The sequence below is a fragment of the Malus sylvestris genome, chromosome 4, assembly GCF_916048215.2.
Source record: "Malus sylvestris chromosome 4, drMalSylv7.2, whole genome shotgun sequence".
Taxonomy (NCBI): domain Eukaryota; kingdom Viridiplantae; phylum Streptophyta; class Magnoliopsida; order Rosales; family Rosaceae; genus Malus; species Malus sylvestris.
In genome coordinates this window covers 28,322,237-28,342,974 of record NC_062263.1, presented here as the reverse complement: position 1 = coordinate 28,342,974, position 20,738 = coordinate 28,322,237, and the positions used below count along the sequence as shown (strand labels likewise).

General features: G+C 36.9%; 3 protein-coding genes and 2 pseudogenes across 3 annotated transcripts in view; 3 read left to right on the top strand and 2 right to left on the bottom strand.

Moving 5' to 3' along the window:
• Positions 1–1,774, top strand: part of LOC126619626 (disease resistance protein RGA2-like) — an 11,867-nt gene extending 10,093 nt beyond the window's left edge. The window contains exons 7-9 of the mRNA XM_050288043.1: positions 1,363–1,428; positions 1,521–1,584; positions 1,662–1,774. The gene's annotated coding sequence lies outside the window, so the exon portion shown is untranslated. The remainder of the gene's footprint in view (positions 1–1,362; positions 1,429–1,520; positions 1,585–1,661) is intronic.
• On the bottom strand, positions 266–760 carry LOC126618298 (uncharacterized). Its single transcript, XM_050286341.1, has one exon. The coding sequence runs from the start codon at positions 758–760 to the stop codon at positions 266–268; it is 495 nt and encodes a 164-aa protein (XP_050142298.1).
• A 143-nt stretch (positions 1,775–1,917) lies between the features above and the next one.
• LOC126619629 (sugar transporter ERD6-like 5) lies at positions 1,918–4,055 on the top strand (annotated as a pseudogene).
• Positions 4,056–6,330: 2,275 nt separating this feature from the next.
• LOC126618297 (uncharacterized) lies at positions 6,331–9,577 on the bottom strand (annotated as a pseudogene).
• Positions 9,578–13,882: 4,305 nt separating this feature from the next.
• On the top strand, positions 13,883–20,644 carry LOC126620094 (receptor-like protein 6). The gene is made up of 4 exons (XM_050288569.1): positions 13,883–14,180; positions 14,490–14,534; positions 14,629–14,673; positions 16,473–20,644. The coding sequence occupies exon 4, from the start codon at positions 17,129–17,131 to the stop codon at positions 20,438–20,440; it is 3,312 nt and encodes a 1,103-aa protein (XP_050144526.1). The 5' UTR covers positions 13,883–14,180; positions 14,490–14,534; positions 14,629–14,673; positions 16,473–17,128; the 3' UTR covers positions 20,441–20,644.
• The last annotated feature ends 94 nt before the right edge of the window (positions 20,645–20,738 follow it).

The following is a 20,738-nucleotide window of genomic DNA, read 5'->3' as shown; positions in this document are numbered from 1 at the left end:
CTTTCTTGGTCCAGCAATCTTTCGCCATGTGGCCTTTTTTCCCACAGTTGTAACATTCGCCATCAAACTTTCTACTATTACCGTGATTCTTCGAAGCTCTCCCTGGACGAGAGCCTTCCTTTCCTTGGTGATTTTTCACCTTGTCTCCATCCTTTTTAGATCCACTACCAGTGTACCGCTTGAAAGTGCCTTTGCTTTTGTTGGTGTAAAGCGCTTCCTCTTCACCCTTCAACGAAACTCCTCCCATTTGCTTGGCCATAGCTTCTTAACCTGCAAGCAAATTTTCAAACTCAACAAATGATGGTTGTGTCGGCCATCCCTGTATAGCGGCAACAAACCCACGATATTCGGGTCTCAAACCATGGATAATTATTCTCTTCATCCTGGTTTCCCCAATAGGAGCTGTTGGATCTAACTCTGAAATTTCGCGGCATATCGACTTCACCTTGTGAAAGTACTGGGCAATCGTCATGTGGCGTTGCGCCATCGATAGCAGCTCGTTCTCGAGAAGTTGCAGTCTTGTATCATTCTTCTTTGAGAAGAGTGTAACAAAAGTGTCCCATGCTTCCTTTGGTGTTTTGGCATCCCGAATGTGCTCCAACATTTCTTCATCAATTGTGGTCTTTAAAGCAAACATTGCTTTGCCTGCTTTAATTTTCCACTTTCGCAAGACGCCATTGGCATCTTCTGTCGCTGGTTGTGTAACTTCTCCACCACCGACAACCTCCCAAAGGTCATGACCTTGTAAGTAAGACTCCATACATGTTGCCCACGTGTTTTAGTTTTTGTTGTTGAGCTTCTTGATTCCTCCAACTACTTGAAGGTCACCCATCGTGCCGGCAAGACTTCGACTGTACCGATCAAGCTTGACTAACAAACTTGCAGAGTACCAAACTCCTCACGACTCAAGATAGCTCCACCAAGAACGATCCCTGACCGTCTTGGCTCTTGATACCAATTGTTGAACAAAAAGAGTATACAAGATAACTCTAATTATTCCAAGAAGAAGAAAATCAAGCACACTCTTAAAGAAAGCTCACAAAAAACACTAATTAGCAAAGCTTTTCTTATTTAGCACTTAGCTTTGTTTTTCCTTTGGATGATTTACAAGGCTTGGGGACTTGGGTATTTATAGCAAACCAAATGAAAGCTACTTAATTAAACTAAGATTATTTACTACCACACAAAACACATTAATTGCACCTAATTATTTGTTTTCACACACAACCTAACTTTGCCTAACTTTGCAATTGTAAGCACTTACATCATCAAACTAGATATGGACTTGGACTTTAGATTGGGTTGTGGATTACTTATGGTTTTGGGCTTGACATTGATTCTCAACATCGTTCTTCTTGAAAGGTTGCTTGGTGGGCAGAACTTGGAAGACTGTTGGTCGGATGTGGAATGGGGATTCTTTCTTATGTGGTAATTTTTTTGAGGATTTCAATTGCATGCAGTTCGAATAAGATTTTTATTAAAGTTTCACCTAAAAGTGTGTATATTTCGATAACAAACAGGTGCCTATATACATAGCAGAATAACACTGAAAATCTGCGGGGAGGATTTACAACAGTCCATCAGGTAAAGCTCAAAAGTTTGGAAACTATTAGACGCCCATTGCTTATTCTCCTGCTCACAATTTACCACTGATTTGATAGTTGATGATATGTTGTGGTGTGTCGCTAACATATGGTATCGGGGCTTTTCTGAACTGGCAAGCTTTGGCTCCTCTTGGTGGCTTTCAGTTCCTCTATGTTGTGATGTATAATTACTACAAAAAGGTACATTGCAGTGAAACCCAAAAAAAAAAATCTGGGACAAACATAATATGGAGTATTTGACTGCGGTTTCTTTCGTCTAAATTTCAGGAACTGTTCCTTGTGTTATACAAATTTTAGGTCTTCTTTTCGTCCCAGAGTCTCCTAGATTGTTGTGAGTCATGATTTCCATTGTATCTTACGGTTTTCACAATAATGTTTATATTTGTCCTTTGGGAAACACATGTATCATTTTATTTTGAGACGAGATGAAAAAATTAATGAGCCTTTGGCATGCTCCACTTGCGAGAACATTTTAAGGCAAAAATTGGTAAAAGGAAAGAGTGCGAAGCCTCTCTTCAGCACCTAACGGGGGGAGAGTGCCGATACTTCAAGAAATCGCTGAGTAAGTTTTGAGTTACAATTCTCTTTTGTTTCTTATTTAACAAGAAACAACATATATTTCGAGGAGTCCTATCTATATTGTCAAGACAGAAAAGGACTGATATATGTTTGCTTTCTCTTATAGGGTTATACAGAAACTCTGCAGCGGCTTTCTGAAGTGAGATTTTTTACTTATTTCAAAGGAGATACGTTCCCTCGTTGTGAGTTCTTAAGTCAACCCCCTTTGTGACATCCTTTATGTTTTTATCGATCTTTTACAATTCTTAATTGCAATAGGTAGGAGTAGGGCTTATGGCACTGCAACAATTCGGAGGGGTCAAGGGCATTGTCTTCTATGCAAGTACTATATTCTTTTCAGCTGGTATGTGAATAGGCCTTCTTTTTGAACTTCTTTCGTGTATCTAATAATTTCCAAAAGAAAGCAAATGATAATATAAATAAATCTGTTTTTATGATAGTGTCAGGACTATATCTATGGTTGCAGTTCAGGTGCTTCATTATCCAAGTGCAGTTCCATTTTTGGTTTCCGATTGTTCATTCTAATTGTAATTGGCCTTCTGCAGATTCCAATGAGTCAATGACGGCATTGGGAGTAATTTTGATGGACAAATCTGGACGGAGTCCTCTTTTTCTGGTAAGAACTATAAAGATTGAGAATTCTGGTCTAAGAAGTGATGGGATTAAATGCGAATTAAGTGATGAATTCTGAGAAATGGAATTTTTACAGGTTCCTTCAGCAGGAACATGCTTACGTTGCCTCCTTGTGGGGTTGTCATTTGTGTTGCAGGTTCCCTCTGGAGCCCAAATCTACCCCTCTTTCAATTTCTTATTGTGATTTTTAATTGTTTCTTGAGAGAATGAAGTATATCATGTGTAGAACCTTCAACTATGGAAGCAGATTACTCCCATTTTGGCACCTGTAGGCGTTTTGGTAAGTCCGACTTAACTTGAATCTCAAAACTTGGTTTTCTTTCTGATATATGCCAATAGACTCGAAGTATACATTGCTCAACCTATTTGAAACCTACAATCAGGTATTTACCGGATCGTTCTCATTGGGAATGGAAGGACTTCCTTGGGTTATAGTGTCAGAGGTAAGTTACACTTAACAAGCATGACGTCCACAATATCGACAGAAATGTTCGAAAATCAAGTCCAGTCATTGCAGATATTTGTTATACTCTGAATTTCTAACTAATTTAGCCTACTTTTGATTTCAGATATTTCCCATAAACATGAAGGGATCAGCCGGAAGCCTAGTAACATTGGTTACCTGGTTAGGTTCTTGGACAACTCATACGTCCTAATTGATTGGAACTCCGCAGGTAATATATGCCACAAAATAATCGGTTCCTATTTCTGTTTGGATTTGAGTAAGACTCACTCTTACACATTTGATCGTATTTTTCTCTTTCAGGAACTTTCTTCTTGTTTTCAAGCTTATCTGCTGTAACCATTTTTGTCAAAGCTGGTACCAGAGAAGAAATTCAAACATCAATGAATCGGTTTTCAGCAAATAGATAAAAGGTGCGCCTGCACTGTGACATTGTCATCCATTTTCAGATGGTGTCTTATCGATGATTGATTGCACATTGCAGCATTGCAGAATGAAGCGTGTTTTGAATGTCAGCAAAACTTTGCAATTCAAGGTTTCATTGTAGCTCTGATCCTGAGAAAAATACTAATTACCACACAACTTCATTTTCGTTGTTGTAAACCTGTTGGTAATCAGCACCTTTAAACAATAGAGTATATGTTCGTTGGTCCATTGTTATAGACCAAACGCTGCACGTATCACACAATGGTGAAGCATCTCCTAAATGTTTGATGTTGGATTTCTAACTCCTAATGATTAGCAATAATATATATTCATCTGTAGTCGAGATTGGAGTAAGTGACTTGAGGAAGAGTTGGATTGAGGAGGCCTAGTCGGATTTATGTTGAATTGTTCATTAAACTAAATGGAAGTGGAACAGAAATGTTTTTCGTTACTTCCAAGTTTGAGAGAAATGACCTACAAAATCATCACTAATTAAAAGTTTAATGCATAGTGCACAACTCTTGAAAGATATGTAACTAACAATTGCCAAGATTTCGAGGTTGGGTCAACAGTCACTACTAATCACATTGATATTATTTCAAATTAACCACTTGCACCACTATGCATTTGTTGGGTTGTTAGAAGTGAAACCATTCAATCTAAGTTGTAATTTATTCTTTCAAGCTTCCGATGTGGAATTGCATTCTTCAACAGCCAGCAATGAGTTAAATTTTTGGTCATATTAGGTAACTGGCTAACATATGGTTGCATAAATCAGATCATTGTGTTTCGTATGGCCTTGAAATTAGACCACTGTTGGTGTCCCTGACGCTATCCGTCTCTCAAAACACAATCCACATGATTTACGTACATCACTATTCTGAGGTAAGCGACCTAAACTCCAATGTCCTCATTTTCTATAAAGCATCGCCTTTTATCAGCTCCAACACAAAGCAAATTAATATAACCGAACTCCCTTCTTCTTTCTCTCCATGGCTGAGGTACAATCTTCCGAGCAACCACGCACACCGCCTTCCCCTCCCATGATTGTCAAGCACAGGTCGAACCAACCTGTCCACCAAACCCTAGCGAGTGCGGCCAATCTCGCTAACCTTTTACCAACTGGCACAATGCTAGCATTTCACACCCTCATCCCTACTTTCTCCAACAACGGTTCTTGCCAACTTTTCAATAAGTAGCTCACAACATGTGTCATTACATTTGGTGCTCTCCCATGTTTCTTATCTTCGTTTACTGATAGCTTCATGGACAATGACCGAAAACTCTACTATGGAATCTCTACGTTCAAGGGCATGTACATTTTCAACTGCAGTAACGCCGAGGACATGGATAGGGACTTGAAGAAGTAAAAAATAAAGTTCATAGATTTTGTTCACGCCTTTTTGTCACTATTTGTGTTCTTGCTCTTTGCTCTTAGCAACTCCGATGTCCAAAGCTGCTTCTGTCCTGAAGTGGGAATAAGTTAACGGACAATGAATTTGCCACTCGGAGCTGGGACTTTGTCGAGCTCCAGGGACCTTGCATGGGTTTTATGGTGGAACCTCAATTTTTTTCATGGTTTCAGAGCAGGTTGTCTCACGTGTGAAGCCAAACGGCCACACGTGCTCCACATCACATGTGGTATCAAAGCAGATTGTCTCACATGTGATTTTGATAATGAATTTCACATTAATGGAATGAGGGACCTTGCATGAGTTTATAAGTAACTTGGGCTATTTCTTATATTGTCAATTAGTTTTATGGTGAAACCTCAACTTTCTGTAATGTTTACTCATTAATAGCATCTCAAACTGACTTGTCAAAGTGAACATAAAATGACAAAGATAGCATCTCAAACCAACTTTCTATGTAATGATAGTCTTCCTTGCCCCCCTTAGGTCCTAATCTGGTAGTTTGAGGAGTGACACTTTTAGTATTAAACGAGCAAGAATGCCCGCGCCTTGCTGTGGGTTTTCAGACCATGAATAATATTCATAGAAAAATTAACTGAAAATGCTACGGCAATACAATTGCATTCGTAAATGTAGCAAGTCAAAGAACGCATGTTTTACATGAGTAACGCTCACAAAACCACACATTTACACAATTATCTCCAAACGAAAGAAAAAGCAAAAGATTGGTGAATTGATCCATAAAATAGGCAATTTAATTTACATTGCTACTCTATTAAGCTGACATCGAGAGTCAATATACAATCAAAATTACTTGAACGAAAGTTTACGTTGACAAAAGTTGCAAAGACAAAATATAGTGTCTTTGCATACCATGCAGTTTGCAACATGACAAAATACATGTTCTGCAAGGTTTTCTATCGTTCCAACAGTTGCAAAACATAATAGACATGTTCTTATAGTATGTACATTAGGTGACTTTAGCAGTGGAATGCGCAAAAAGTATATGTCTATAGTAGGGGGATGCCCAAGAAATATATATCTTTGATCATTTGCAATAGTGCATCATGACGCCTTCTATAGCTTATTTCTTTTGTGAATGAACATCTCCAACACTGAGCAGCAAAATAGAACAAAAACTTAAATAATTGTCCAAGTTGGCATATATTATTGTAAACAATATGTCATTATACATGTCCTTGATTTTCTTTGTCTATGATTTACTTCTTAATGCACTGATCGGACTTTTGTCTGCAGGTTCAACTTTTGGGACAACCAAGTTAGAGAATTCCGCTGAGATTCTGGTTGAATTAGTAGACAGTGGTTGGCTCCCCTCACCATGTTTGCTATGAAAACATATCAAATTTAAAAAGGATAGAAATGAACATTATAAAGTGCATGCATGATGTTTTTGTTTAATGAAATACCAACATTACTTGAAAGGGAAAAATTAACCTTTGAGCTTTTGAAGGTGTATTTTCAACAAATAGTGTTCTTTTTACACCCTTGCTTGTTGCAATTGATTGGATTTGGTGAGTCTGGGATTCGAGGGTCGTAAAAGAGAGAAGGGTTGCTGCATCAATAACTTGTTTTCCAGTGTTCCTAGTAGGTGTATGCGGAACAATTGAACTAAGTTTTGGGTCAACTGATGTTTGTTCCTCAATTATTCCATGAACAACAAAGTCGGGGTTGCCAAACTCATTGTTTTGATTACCAAAACGAAGCTGAAATTTTTTCGTGCTGCCAACCAATTTTTGGAGGTGCGGTGGCAACACAGAAGAGTCATCATAGCCTTCTTCTATGACCAAGGAGTGGCAAGAAATACCCAAAAAAATTTCAGCAGTCTTTCCAATCACTAAGAAGTTGAATTGATTTGTGGCATCAACCACAATAAAATTCATCTTAAACCTAAATAAAAGATGAAGATATTATGACGTGAGTTTAGCAGTTTAAAAAAAAAACTGCAATAAAAACCGTATTGATTGCAAAGAGATGCTGTTAATAAAAACCGTATTGATTGCAAAGAGATATAAACAACGCAAAAAAAATAAATTAGGAAATTATCATGGTTCAACCATTTTTTTGAGCGGCCCATGCTCAAAGCATTGAAAGGTTCCATATGTATTTTTCACACTTTTTGTGGCAATACGGGCATGACTTGTACCACCATCCCTTGGTTAGATCGTAACCGACAATTGTTTCTTGACATATGAAACTTGTATTCTGATATGATTTAAAATTTTCAAATACAAATGACATTTAAGAACAAACTCGCAAACATGACACTTGCACCCTAGAAAATGCATTTCTACCAAAATTATAAAACAGAATACAGATTTTGGACATGAAATGACATTTGGAAAATGTATATTGAATCATGAAATATAAATTGCTTAATTTTTTGTGCTGAAGCTTATAAATGAGGAAACAAACAAACAACATGACACTTTGTATGCACAATATAGTATTAACTAAGAAACAATATGTCATTTCCAAATCACAACAATCAATCAATTCCAAAGCAGTTGCATAATACAATTGACAAAATATGAGATAATTTATTGATTGTGGATTGACCTTATTTAATGCCGGATCAAGAAGAAGCAATTATTCAATTGTCTTTTGTTTTGAATCAACCGTAATAGTAGTTTTTCCATACTTTTCAGTAGAAGTCTGTAGAATTTCAATGGGTGTTTTGAGGTATTCAAACCTGATTTTCACATTTTTAAGTCCAAGAATATAGACGATAAAAATAAAAACGAAAATAAATATTAAGTAAGATTTGTTCACTCACTTTTGTTTATATTCTGAAAGTGGTGGGATATCAAGATTGAAAATACAAACTGTTGAGCCTATGCTCCCCAGAACGGGTTTTCCTATAAATATAAAGAAAAGAATTATAAATACAAAAGTAAAGCGATAACATATAAGAAAACAATTATAAATACAAAAGTAAAGTGATAACATATAAGAAAACAATTATAAATACAAAAGTAAAGCAATAACATATAGACTTTGTTAAGGTATAACCTATGTATTTCTTCACTTTGAGTGAAGTCAAAACAACGAAGACAGGAGGTGAAAGCGACTGTAATGCATCCTCTTGAAAGCTTGTTGCAGTTTTTGCCCATAGGGTAACTGTAACTTGTTCACCTATACAATTGTAAAATGGAGTCAGAACTATTTATGTAATTTTTATATGGCTATATATGTATAAATATGCAATCACAGTTTAAGAGAAGTATGGTTTACCTAGTATTTTGAAGTTGGAAGTTTCGCTTTTTTTCAACTTTGATGTTTTGCACAGTGATGTCCTCAATTGGTTGTCAAGCCATCAGACAACCAAAAACATCTAAATATGATATAGTTATAAGAACCGGCTAATTAAGTTAAAAACTAAGAATAATGATTTTAGAATAGTGGCTATAGTCAAAATTAGACACTTTACCTGTGAGGTTTACATCTTTATCGACTCTCTTGTCAAGCTCATCAAATTCAATTAAATTAAACTAATGCATCGGGATCACTTGATTTGGTTTCTCAACAGGGACTATGGTAGTGTTTTTGTTCAACTCAAGCATAGCATCATGAGGGACAATTTTGCTTGACGTTCTGTTGCGGATAAAGCGAAATTTATCTATCTCATACACGAACCCAACTTTTAGACGCTCCAAAAAGAATTGGATGTCTCAGGGTTTCATGGTTGCTTGAATTGAATGTCCCTTTTAGAGGGGAAAAACAAAATTAGATAAATCTTTAAGGGAGCAAAAAATGCATTAAATCACATAGCAAAATATGCATAAAATATATTGTGTATGCCTATAGTATAGAGCAACGTATGCATAAAAGCAAATCATACAAAGTAACAAAGTTAGTTATTTTATAGATTTGAAAATTTAAAGATTGACATTTGGACTAAAATATGCATAAATGATGTAGATTTCATATATTTTCCCATATGCACTGAAGGCTAAAATTGTAATACAAAACCAGAATGAATGTGAATAAATGAGACGGAAAAATTGAATTAATACTAACAGAGCGATAAATGCATTTCAACAGATATAAAATTGTCCCTATTTAATAATGAAACAAAAGTGTAAAAGTTTAACCTCTTTGTCAACAAAGACACAGTCCAAACTTGCAGGTTGGCGATCAGCTCCAATATTCTTTGTCACCCAAATTCTGCATATCCTAATTTGTAGTTTCCTTATTGGATTTTATGGTAACAAAAGACGAATTGACATATGCTCCATCAATCTATACAAAGTAAACTTAAAAGCAGATAAAATTCTCAAAATCATACAACACACAAATGAAACAAAGAATACATTAGAATTATGAAAAATAGAGAAAAAGAGAAAAAGAAAAATGAATGGACAAACACAAACCAACACACCTTCATGTAAAAGATTCAAAACATCTTTATAAACAATGTTCTTTGTGTATCCGTAAGGCATATCGCAATCATGAGCAATCACAATTTTAAGACCCTTTTTTGAGGTGACCCTAGATAATGCAACGTAGAGTTGTCAATGAGAAAAAACTGTTTAAGATAAAAATAGCCCAACAATCTTCAAAGATTGTCCCTGACTCTTATTAATTGTCATTGCATAGCAAATTCTGAGAGGAAATTGTCTTCTTCGCAAAGTAAACGAATATTTATTTTCTGATGACTCAGTAATGATTCTTGGAATGTAAAGTACCAAAAACATATCTCAAAACTCGTATCAAATCCGGAGCTCACTAGCTCGAAGTCTCATCTCATAAATCCAAGATAAATCGTATTCATGAAATCCATAAAATAATTCATGTTCGTAAAACCATAATATAAATCGTATTCGAAAACCATAGAAATCCATATATGCAAATCCAATAATTCAATGTCTTCAATAAAACGTAGTTTCGATAAATCAAACTATTTCATAAACCATAATTATAAAAGTCCATAATGCATAATATAAAATATATTCAATGCATGAAATATGAAATGCATGCTAGGTTAATATTTTATAAAAATATATATTGTAATACCCTGAAAATTTAAATATATGAATTATATATTCATAATTATGCATATGTGGAGAAAATCGAAAATAAATCAATTTATGATTATGAAGAATTTAATTGAGAAATTTTAAAGTTTTGTTTCCAGAAATTATAATAATCAACATATTTGTATTATTGAGCTTTTATATGATTTTTCAAGAATTTACAATAATTTGTGTAAGTTTAGTTTTAAATTAAACTAGTTACGAGGTTTAAAGTTTGGACCTTAATTATTTAAAATACGTAGACCTTACGAGGTCAAAATTTATATTTTGAATAGAGCTCGACCTCACGAACGCGTAGGCGCAAACCGTTTGTGAAACAGAGTTAGAATGAAGAAGTTATTAACGTTTAAAGTCAGGGATAAAATTGTAAATTTATCAATTCTAGAATACTCCAGATTTTTTGAGCCAAATCCGGAAGGCCACGTGTGTGGCCTAGATTAAAAGTAAGAAAAGTTAGACGGTGGAGATGGAAGATAAAGGAGAGAAAGGAGGGAGAGAGGAGCCAATCATAAAATGGGTAATGAGAGAGTGACCAATGAGAGAAGAGAGAAAGGAGGGGAAATGAGAGGAAGGAAGTGCACCGGATCCTTTGACCCGGTTATACTTATGACCCGACCCGGTCGGATCTTTTGATTATGGCCACCTTAGACGACAGGAAGGGTGCCAAATTGATCCTTACTTCAAACCCAATCATTCCATCTTCCTATTACACCCCAAAAACCCTATAATTTGGCCTTGAATTTGGTAAAACCGCACCGGTGGGTGCGATGAACCTGTGCCTTTGTTTCCCCAATTCTGAAATGATTCCATGAAACTAATACCACCATTAGACTCCCCTTGAGGTCTAAAACAAAGCACATTCATTGGTTGGGGTATCAGAGTTGTTTTGGAGATGAATCAAGAACACCCAAAAATAAGGGTTTCCGACGGTTCGTGGCCATTTTGAGGTGTTTCCCTGCCAAATTGGCCTTGGTCGTAGGTATGAACGTTGCTCTAATCATTGAGATCTTCATTTCTGTATTTTTTGAGAATTTTTAGAAATAATTGAATTTTTCGGCGAGTCGAGGCGACCGACCGCCATCCAGGGCGGCGGCGCATGACCAGGGAGCCGACAATTGTTCTTTATGCGAAATTGAAAATTGTTCTTATTTTGAGAGCATTGGTCAATTGAAAGAAAATGAAAATATTTATAAAGTATAGGAAATAAATTTTAGTACATAAATTTGGTAAGGTAATACGTTTTGATATTTAATTAATATTGATGGTTTCGTATGTGAAAGAGTTATTTAAATAAAGATTTGTGATTTAAAATTTGCTAAATAAAGTGGAGTTTAGTTTGGGCCTATCAATAATAATAATATTATTATTTTTGGAATTAAAGAATTAATTCGGGGCGGGGCATTACATATAAGTTAAGAAGGGGTCCACTCACATATTTGATTGCCCAAGAACCGCTCGAACTAGCCAGGATGACGTCATTTCCCACCAACGCACCTAAACATAATTACGGATCTTTTAGTAAAACTCTACTAAAACATTCGAATTTGGGAAAACGAATGGTGGATTCGGATTCGACATGTCTAGGAACCTAAGGAGGGACCTTGGATTTTTCCTTCATGTGCCGCCGCGCGTGGCAACTGACCGCCCCGACTCGCCGGAAAATCAAACAACTCCAAAAGTTTCCAAATTTTACAAGAATGAAGATCTCGATGAGTGGAGCAACTTTCATACATGTGACTAAGGCCAATTTGACCGGGAAAAGCCCCAATTTCACTTGAACCCGTCGAAAACTCTAAAGAAGGTGTTTCTTAATTCGTCCTCAAATTGACTCCGATACTCCAACTAATGATTGGGCATTGTTCTTGAGCTCAAGGGAAGTACATTGGTGGTGGCAATCGAAGGAAATCGTTGCAAGAATGGCGGATTCGCCGTTGTGGGTGCTCATGAAGCCGTGCCTTCAATCTTCACAAATTAAGGCCTAATTCCCTTGATTTTTAGGTGAAATGTGAAGAAGGGAGGTCGTGGGGTTGATTCTAGGAGGTGGTGACGGTCAATTCGCAGGAACCACCACTAGGTTGTGTAGAAACCGTGTCGGGTCGACGAGGAGGAATCGGGTCAAAAGTGATCCGGCGCTTCTCCTTTCTCTCCTCTCTAATTGGTCACTCACCCTCTCCCTTCTCCCGATTGGTCCTCACCTCTCCCTCATTTCTCTCCTTTATTTTCCATCTCCACCGACCATCTCTCCTTTCCTTTAATCTTGGCCACACACGTGGTTTCCTAGATTTTGCTCCGAAAATCTGGAGCCTTCTAGAAAATGATCAATTGACCATTTTTTCCTCAACTTCGTTCGTTAATAACTCTAAATTACATTCCGTTTGCGCTCACGTGTTCGTAGCAACGAGTACTGCGAGAATACGCTAAGAAAACGGATCTTACATGACATGACAAGATGGTCAACTAAAGTCAACATATTTGCCTCAAAAGGCATTTTCGTAAATTCATGTTATAAAATTATAAAAACTATAATTTTTTTTTGGGGCAGGTCGTTACATAAGACCTAAGAATCTTCGCAATTCTTATCCTTTAAATTTTAGTTTTTTTTTTAATATTTATTAATTTTTTGGTGATGCAGATAGATGAACATTTTCAAAGGGAAATCATGAACCATTGATCACTGAAGCATCCGAATATCATTCGATCCAAAGAGGTTAGTGATCATAAAATATTTATAGTTTGCATTTTAAATTTTTCTTTTTTTTTAGTGATGCAGACGGGTGAACATGTTCAAAGGGAACTCATGAACCACAGATCACTGAAGAATCCGAATATCATTCAATTCAAAGAGGTCATTGATCATAAACTATTTTCGTTTTGTATTTTAAGAGGATGAATTTAGCAAGTTCTGTTTGAATTGTTGAGTGGATGACGACAGAACATGCTAAATTTGGCCTTTGGTGTGCTTATGGTACGTGGGATGGTTGAAACTTTGAACCCGGAATGCAGTAGGACTAAGAGAAATGTCCTACCCACCGGGGCAATTCACCACTTAAAGAATTGTTGTTAAAATAACACTACTAAAAATATGAGCCTTACTTCATGACTTTGTGTCTTATTCATGCAGTTAAGCCTGAAATATATCTTATTCATGCAATTACGCCTAAAACAGTTGGTTCCCACCTCAACGCGCATACTTATTTTCTAATTACATTAGTCTAAAGAAGAGATTCCAATTGCATTGTTTAAATGAACAGTGACTTGGGATCGGATTTCACTTTATTTACAAAATTGCCATCGCTTTCTCTCTCCTAACTGGGTATGGTTTGGTATTGCTGTGCTTTGAAAAAAAGCTGTTGTGAGATAAGCGGCTGTGCTGTAAGAATAAGCGGCTATGAAATAAATCAGCAAAGTGTTTGGTAAACTTTTTTGTAAAAGTGCTTTTGGAAAAAAAAAAGCAGTCTGATTGTGAGTCTTTTCATTAAAGGAGCACTATAGCTCTGTGTGCTTTGAAAAAAAACCAGTTTTCCAAAGCTGTAAATAGCAGCTTCAGCTTTTTCCTTTGATTTCAGCTTATTCTCATAGCAGTTTTCAAAATAAGCCATTTTTTTCAGTTTACCAAACACCTAAAACTCTCACAGCTTTTTTTCATGGGTTTTTTTTTTTAAGCACAGACTCCCAAACCACCTCTCTCTCTCTCTCTCTCTCTCTCTCTCTTTCTCTCTCGATAACCATCCATCAAATCCCCCATCCTTCCCTTTTCTCACGCTGTAATTACGCTCAGATCCCTCACCTTCACTCCCTTCCTCTTCCTCCTCTTCTCAGCCACAGAAGGTTGAACCCACAGCCTCCAGAAGCTACTCCAAACCCCCAAATTCTATCCCAAACCCAAAGAAGCCCTGAAATCCCAATTCGGTTTCATGGAATCGGGGATATTGCTAATGGATTTGCTATGTTTTGGAATTCAGGAATTTTCGATTGTTGGAGGGAGAAATTGGTTCCTTGGCATTTTCAGGTATATAATTATGTACCCTGTTTTTATTCAAGCCCTATTTTAAATGTATGATTTGTTTGTGTGAAATGAATGAAAAAGAGAGTTAGAATACCCTGTTTTGGATTTTGAAAAAGAGAGTTAGAAATGTATAAGGATGTCCATTTTATATACCCTGTTTTGGATCACTGTGTGTGTTATTTGAAAAGGAGAGACATGAATGATCGGTATGTGTGTTATTTGTTCAAGGAGACATCCTTATTTGAATATGATTCGTTAAAATGTGCTATCATCAACAATTTGCATGAAGAACATATTTCACTTTGTTTTCAGAAATTTGAATAGTTGGAGGGAGCACTTTGCCCTTTGGCTTTTGAGGTATATTTATTTACGGTGATTTTGTGATTTCTAAGCTATTTTCGTTACTATTCTGTAAGTTAGTGCTTGGATTTGCTATGTTTGCGATTTTCAGAAATTTGAATCGTTGGAGGGAGCACTTGGCCCTTTGGCTTTTGAGGTATATTTATTTACGGTGATTTTGTGACTCTGTTGTTACATTTTATTCATGCACGTTGGGACTAGATTTGGCTATATAATTGTGGCATCCTTTGACTATTTTTAGCCAGTATAACGGTGGAATGTGTAATTGCTATCTCTTAAGTTGGTATAATATTAATGGTTTGCAGATGCTTAGCAGACTATCAATAACATTGCTATCGATGAAATTGGCAAAAAAACTTGGGGAGATAATGTTAATAGTTTGTAGACGGTTAGGAGACTATCTGAAACTGATTAAATTTTATATTTTGAGTTGCATAAAGTTCACTAACATACACAACCAAAGTTAGATTGCCACCCTTAGTTGGTGGTATTATCTTTGCAATGGATTTAAAGTGGGGATTTAGAAGATCTAATAATAAAACTGAATTATATGTTCCATGCTTTTCGTTTTCATTTTGGGTTAAGAGGCTAGAGCTTTGGATTGGGATTTTCCTTTATTAAGCTATAATTTTGTGCTTAGGAGGCTATATGAAACTGCTTTTTTTTTTTTTTTAACAAGAACTTTTTTTTCACTGTAATCTGTTTTGTTAAGGGTAATGATAAAGATTTATCAATATAGTTTGTTCGCGCGCGCCCGGGGGGGGGGGTGTTTATGATCAGAACCCTGATGAGACCTTTAATGTGAAAGTCGTTTGGTTTCATAAGTCATAACAAAATTGAATACCAAATGAATAAAAATCTGGCCATTATGATCAGAACCCTGATGAGACCTTCAGTGTGAAAGTTGTTTGGTTTCATAAGTCATAACAAAATTGAATACCAAATGAATAAAAATCTGGCCATAAATGCACCACTTCTTTACTCCATATTTATGCACATATCTCCCAATATATATGCATTGATGAGACCTTCAGTGTGAAAGTCGTTTGGTTCAAAATTGAATACCAAATGAATAAAAACCTGGCCATAAATGCACCACTTCTTTACTCCATATTTATGCACATATCTCCCAATATATATGCACTGATGAGACCTTAAGGAGGTTACGATACGTTTCCCAATTATTAAACAAACCGAGATAGCTTAGCAAGTTGTCCGATATCAGGCTCAATTGTAGGTTGCCTTTAATTATTATATCTTTATAAGAAACATTAGCTTATATGTGCACTAAGTAAACTAGGGTCATCTATTATAAGTTTCCCTACGTCTTCTATCTCTTTACAGTATGTGTGTTATTTGTGTCTGATAGGTGTTTTCCCTATATTTCCCTATGTTTTCTATCTCTTTATATGTGCACTAATTAATTTGATCAGTGTGTGTGTATTATTTGTGTCTAATTGGTGTTGGGTGTTTTCCAATTTGGGGTCTTTATTTACTTAATGTGCAATCCAATGTCTTATCTGGTTAGAGAGAACATAATGTTTGACAATATAATGTCTGATATCTGATCCAATCTGGTTCTGTAGATATGCTGAATAAGTAAGTACTGTTTGCTGATTTAGTTGCATATCGAGTATGTTGAGATTGTCTTTTATCAGTAGATGATTAATTGTAGATGTAATGCCCCTTAGTAGAAGGAAATTAAGGTGCATTAACAACAATAAATCAAGATAATGTGTACACAAGTGGTTTAGTTTTTTTTGCCATCAGTTGGTGTCCAACATGATGCAAGCATATTTTGAAGTGTGTAATATCTTTTGAAATGTATATGAAAAACAAGCTGCTTATCTTACCGACCCCATTCACTCATCTATCCCTTTGTTCATTCAGGATTATGTTTAATTTATTTAGGTTAAATGTGTCTTATTCATGCAGTTAAGGCTTGTGCATTCAAGTCTCGCAGCAAAGCGCGGGCATATTTTATAGTGTAAACTATTTGTAAGATAGAATCTATCTCCTACTGTAGTCCTGCTGAACCATAGAAACAACTTACCTACCTAACACGGTATTCCCCGGCCCTACACCTATCTCAGTTCACACCTAATCCATCAGAAAGATGGGGGAATGACTTCAAAGGAAGCAAGTCAAGCCAACAAAAATTCTCCTGTGGAAGATTTGTCCACGATATTAAAGGCAAATCATTGTCTAAATCATTTCTGCAACGTTACATTACTGGTTACGGTAAAAAGAAAAAGGAAAAAAAACCAAGGCTTCAGACTCTACAAGTCAAAAAGACCTCAAAGGGATAAAAAGTGTGTGCAGTCGCATTCACTAATCACAGTATAAAGAAGAAATAGACCAAGACCAAGACTTCAAAGGGATAAAAAGTGTGTGCAGTCGCATTCACTAATCACAGTAAAGAAGAAATAGACCAAGACCAAGGCTTCAATGGGATAAAAAGTGGGATTAAAGTAAAAAGAAGAAATAGACCAAGACTTCAAGCCAAATCTGCAGCGACGAAAAATAATTTAAAGCCACCACACCAATCCCTCAGTTCTTCATCAAACACTTTCCTTACTCAGCTAACAAAAATGAAAACTTTACAATCTTTTGTCCTCCTATTCTTCTTCACTATCTGTCATAATGTCACAACTGGAGTCTACAGCCAGTGTCTCAAAGACCAGCAACTGTCATTGCTCCATTTGAAGAAAAACCTCACGTTTATTTATGATGATGCTGATTCCATGTTTGTATCGTGGGATTCAAGTACAGACTGTTGTTCTTGGGTCGGTGTTACTTGCAGTAGCAACGGGCGTGTTGTTGGTCTTGACATTAGCAGCCAATACATCTCGGGTGGCATTGACAGCTCGAGCAGTCTCTTCAATCTTCAGCATCTTCAAAGCCTCAACTTGGCAGATAACTTTTTTGTCGAAGGCTCTCGCATACCATCTGCAATTGGAAAGCTGACAAACTTGAGGTATCTAAATTTATCAAATTATCATGTGAAAATTCCCGTTGAGATTTCACACTTGACAAGGTTGGAGGTCCTTGATATTTCTCAAAGTTATATCTTGAGCAGCGAGCAGCTTGAAATCCCGAAGTTCAGCATACTCTTTCAGAACCTCACGGAGCTTACAGAGCTTTATCTTGACCGTATAGACGTATCAGCAGAGGGGAGTCACTGGTGCCAAGTGATATCATCTTCACTGCCAAACCTAAGGGTGTTGAGCTTGTATAGAACTAATCTTTCAGGTCCTATTGATCAATCCCTCGCTAAACTTCAGTCTTTATCTGTGTTGAAATTGGACAGAAACAATATCTGTGCTCCGGTTCCAGGATTCTTTGCCAATTTTTCAAAGTTGACTACCTTGAGTCTACGTGATTGTGGGTTAAATGGAACATTTCCGAAGCAGATCTTTCAGGTACCTACTCTACAAACTCTTGACCTCTCCCTTAATCTGGAACTTCATGGTTCCTTGCCAGAATTTCCCAAGAATGGATCTCTTCGATCCTTGATTTTAAGGCAGACAAGGTTTTCAGGGTTATTGCACGACTCTATTGGCAACCTCAACATGTTGTCCACACTAGACATTCACGGATGCAATTTCACTGGATCAATCCCAAAGTCAATCGGAAACCTAACGAAATTGGCTTATTTGTCCTTGTCATCAAACATGTTTAATGGTCCAATTAGTTCTATTCACTGGGAAAACCTCATTCATCTGGTACATCTCTATTTGTACGACAATCAACTGGTGGGGAGCATTCCGTCGTCTCTGTTTTCTCTTCCCTTGTTGCCGGGCTTGGCACTTTCCCATAATAATCTCTCTGGGCAACTCCCTGAATTTTTTAACGTCTCTTCTAGTTTAATTTCTAACATTGATTTGAGTTTCAACTATTTGGAAGGGCCAGTTCCCGTGTCTATCTTTAATTTTCGAGGGCTTCAGCGGCTCTTTCTTTCTTCAAACAATTTCAGTGCCTTTCCTTTTAACGGTTCTCAGCAGCTGCCAAAGCTGATGACGATTGATCTTTCGCATAATAATCTCTCTGGGCAACTCCCTGAATTTTTTAACGTCTCTTCTAGTTTAATTTCTTACATTGATTTGAGTTTCAACTATTTGGAAGGGCCAGTTCCCGTGTCTATCTTTAATTTTCGAGGGCTTCAGAAGCTCTTTCTTTCTTCAAACAATTTCAGTGCCTTTCCTTTTAATGGTCCTTACCAGCTGCCAAATCTGTTGATGATTGATCTTTCGCACAATAGCTTGCTGGTTTTATACAATGGCAGCAATTCCTCGTACTCTTCATTTCCTCAACTTACTAGTTTCAGTTTAGTTTCCAACAAGTTGAGAACATTCCCGGGTTTCTTGAGAAATCAAGCCTATTTAAGAAAGTTGGACCTTTCTGAAAACCAAATTCAAGGCCAGCTACCCAATTGGATATGGAAGCTCGATTCTCTTGATTACCTAAATGTTTCTTATAATGCCTTGGAAAGTCTCGAAGGTCCTTTCATCAACTCCACATCTCAGGTGTCTGTGCTTGACCTTCATTCAAACCAGCTTAAAGGGCCAATTTCAATTGTCCCATATGCCGAATATCTGGATTACTCAAACAATCATTTCAGTTCTAGTATTCCAGTATCAATATGCAATGCAAGTCGTCTTCGCGCTCTTGATTTGTCCAGTAATTCTCTGAGCGGTGAGATTCCTCGGTGCTTGGCTGCAATGAGCACACTCATGACACTTAACGTCAGGAAAAACAACATTACTGGAATGATTTCTAATCTTGAATTTCCTGAGAGCTGTGAGTCATTAGAAGCTCTAGACCTCAGCCAAAATCAGATTGAAGGTCAATTTCCAAAGTCTCTAGCCAGGTGCACAAGTTTAATATTTTTAAACCTTGCAGAGAATCAGATAACAGACACCTTCCCATGCTTGTTGAAGAACATCTCCACCTTGATCGTTCTTGCTTTGCGGTCCAACAATTTCTATGGAGGCATTGGATGTCCAGTAGTGAAGACCAATGCCACCTGGCCGGTTCTTCAAATCCTAGACTTAGCTTACAACAATTTCAATGGTGAAGTACCAGGATTCTCTTTGACAACATGGCAAGCAATGAAGGATAACACAGATATTGGTTTCTTGTCGACAGTCAATGTTTCTAGCCGTTCCTCTTGTTACAGTTTGAGTTCTACTGAAGAAATCATTTGTAACACAGTTGTATTTTCGTATGAGCCTACTATAACGATTACAAGCAAAGGTTTAAAGATGGATCTGGCAAAGATTCTATCCGTCTTGACCTTGATTGACTTCTCATGCAACAATTTCAGTGGGGCAATTCCCAAGGAAATGGGAGCTTTGAAATCTTTATATTTTCTCAACTTGTCAAGTAACGCTTTCACAGGTGAAATCCCACCATCATTTGGTAACATGCGACAACTCGAGTCCTTGGACTTGTCTCAGAACAAGTTGAGCGGGCAAATCCCACAACAGCTGGCAAAGCTTAATTTCCTTGAATTCCTGAATCTCTCGAATAATCAACTTGTCGGCAAGATCCCAGCTGGTACTCAAATTTCAACATTTCCAAGAGACTCATTTACAGGGAATAAAGGATTATGGGGGCCTCCGCTGATGGTGGATAGTAAAGCAAGATTGTCACCACCACCAACATTAAATGGAAGCCATCCAAATTCTACAGATGAGATTGATTGGGATCTTATTAGCGTCGAAATTGGATTTGTATTTGGCTTTGCAGTTGCTGTTGGGTCGCTTATGTTCTTCAAGAGATGGAGTAAATGGTATTACAGGTCTACGTATAAAATCCTTGTGAGGATATTCCCTCAGCTTGAAGAAAGAATTGGTCCTCATCGAAGACATGTTCACATAAATCAAAGGTGGAGAGGTTGAAATGTTTATGAGGAGCAAGCAGCTGGACTCCATGTTGTGCCAGGGTAAGATCCAACAATAAAAATATGGTTTCACATTTTGATTTATAACTTGTGTTGTATTAGGTTTGGAAGTTATTTTGTATCTTTATGCATTATGGTTAATGAATTTTCCTTGTATTGTCGAGGTTTCTTTAAAAACGAAAAGAACAAGCCTACTAACCAATGCCTTAAGCGCGCATTTTGAATTCTGTTTTAACACTTTTCTAGGATGGACACTCAAACACATGAGCAAGGAAAAGGGGTTATCATGTTGTTTG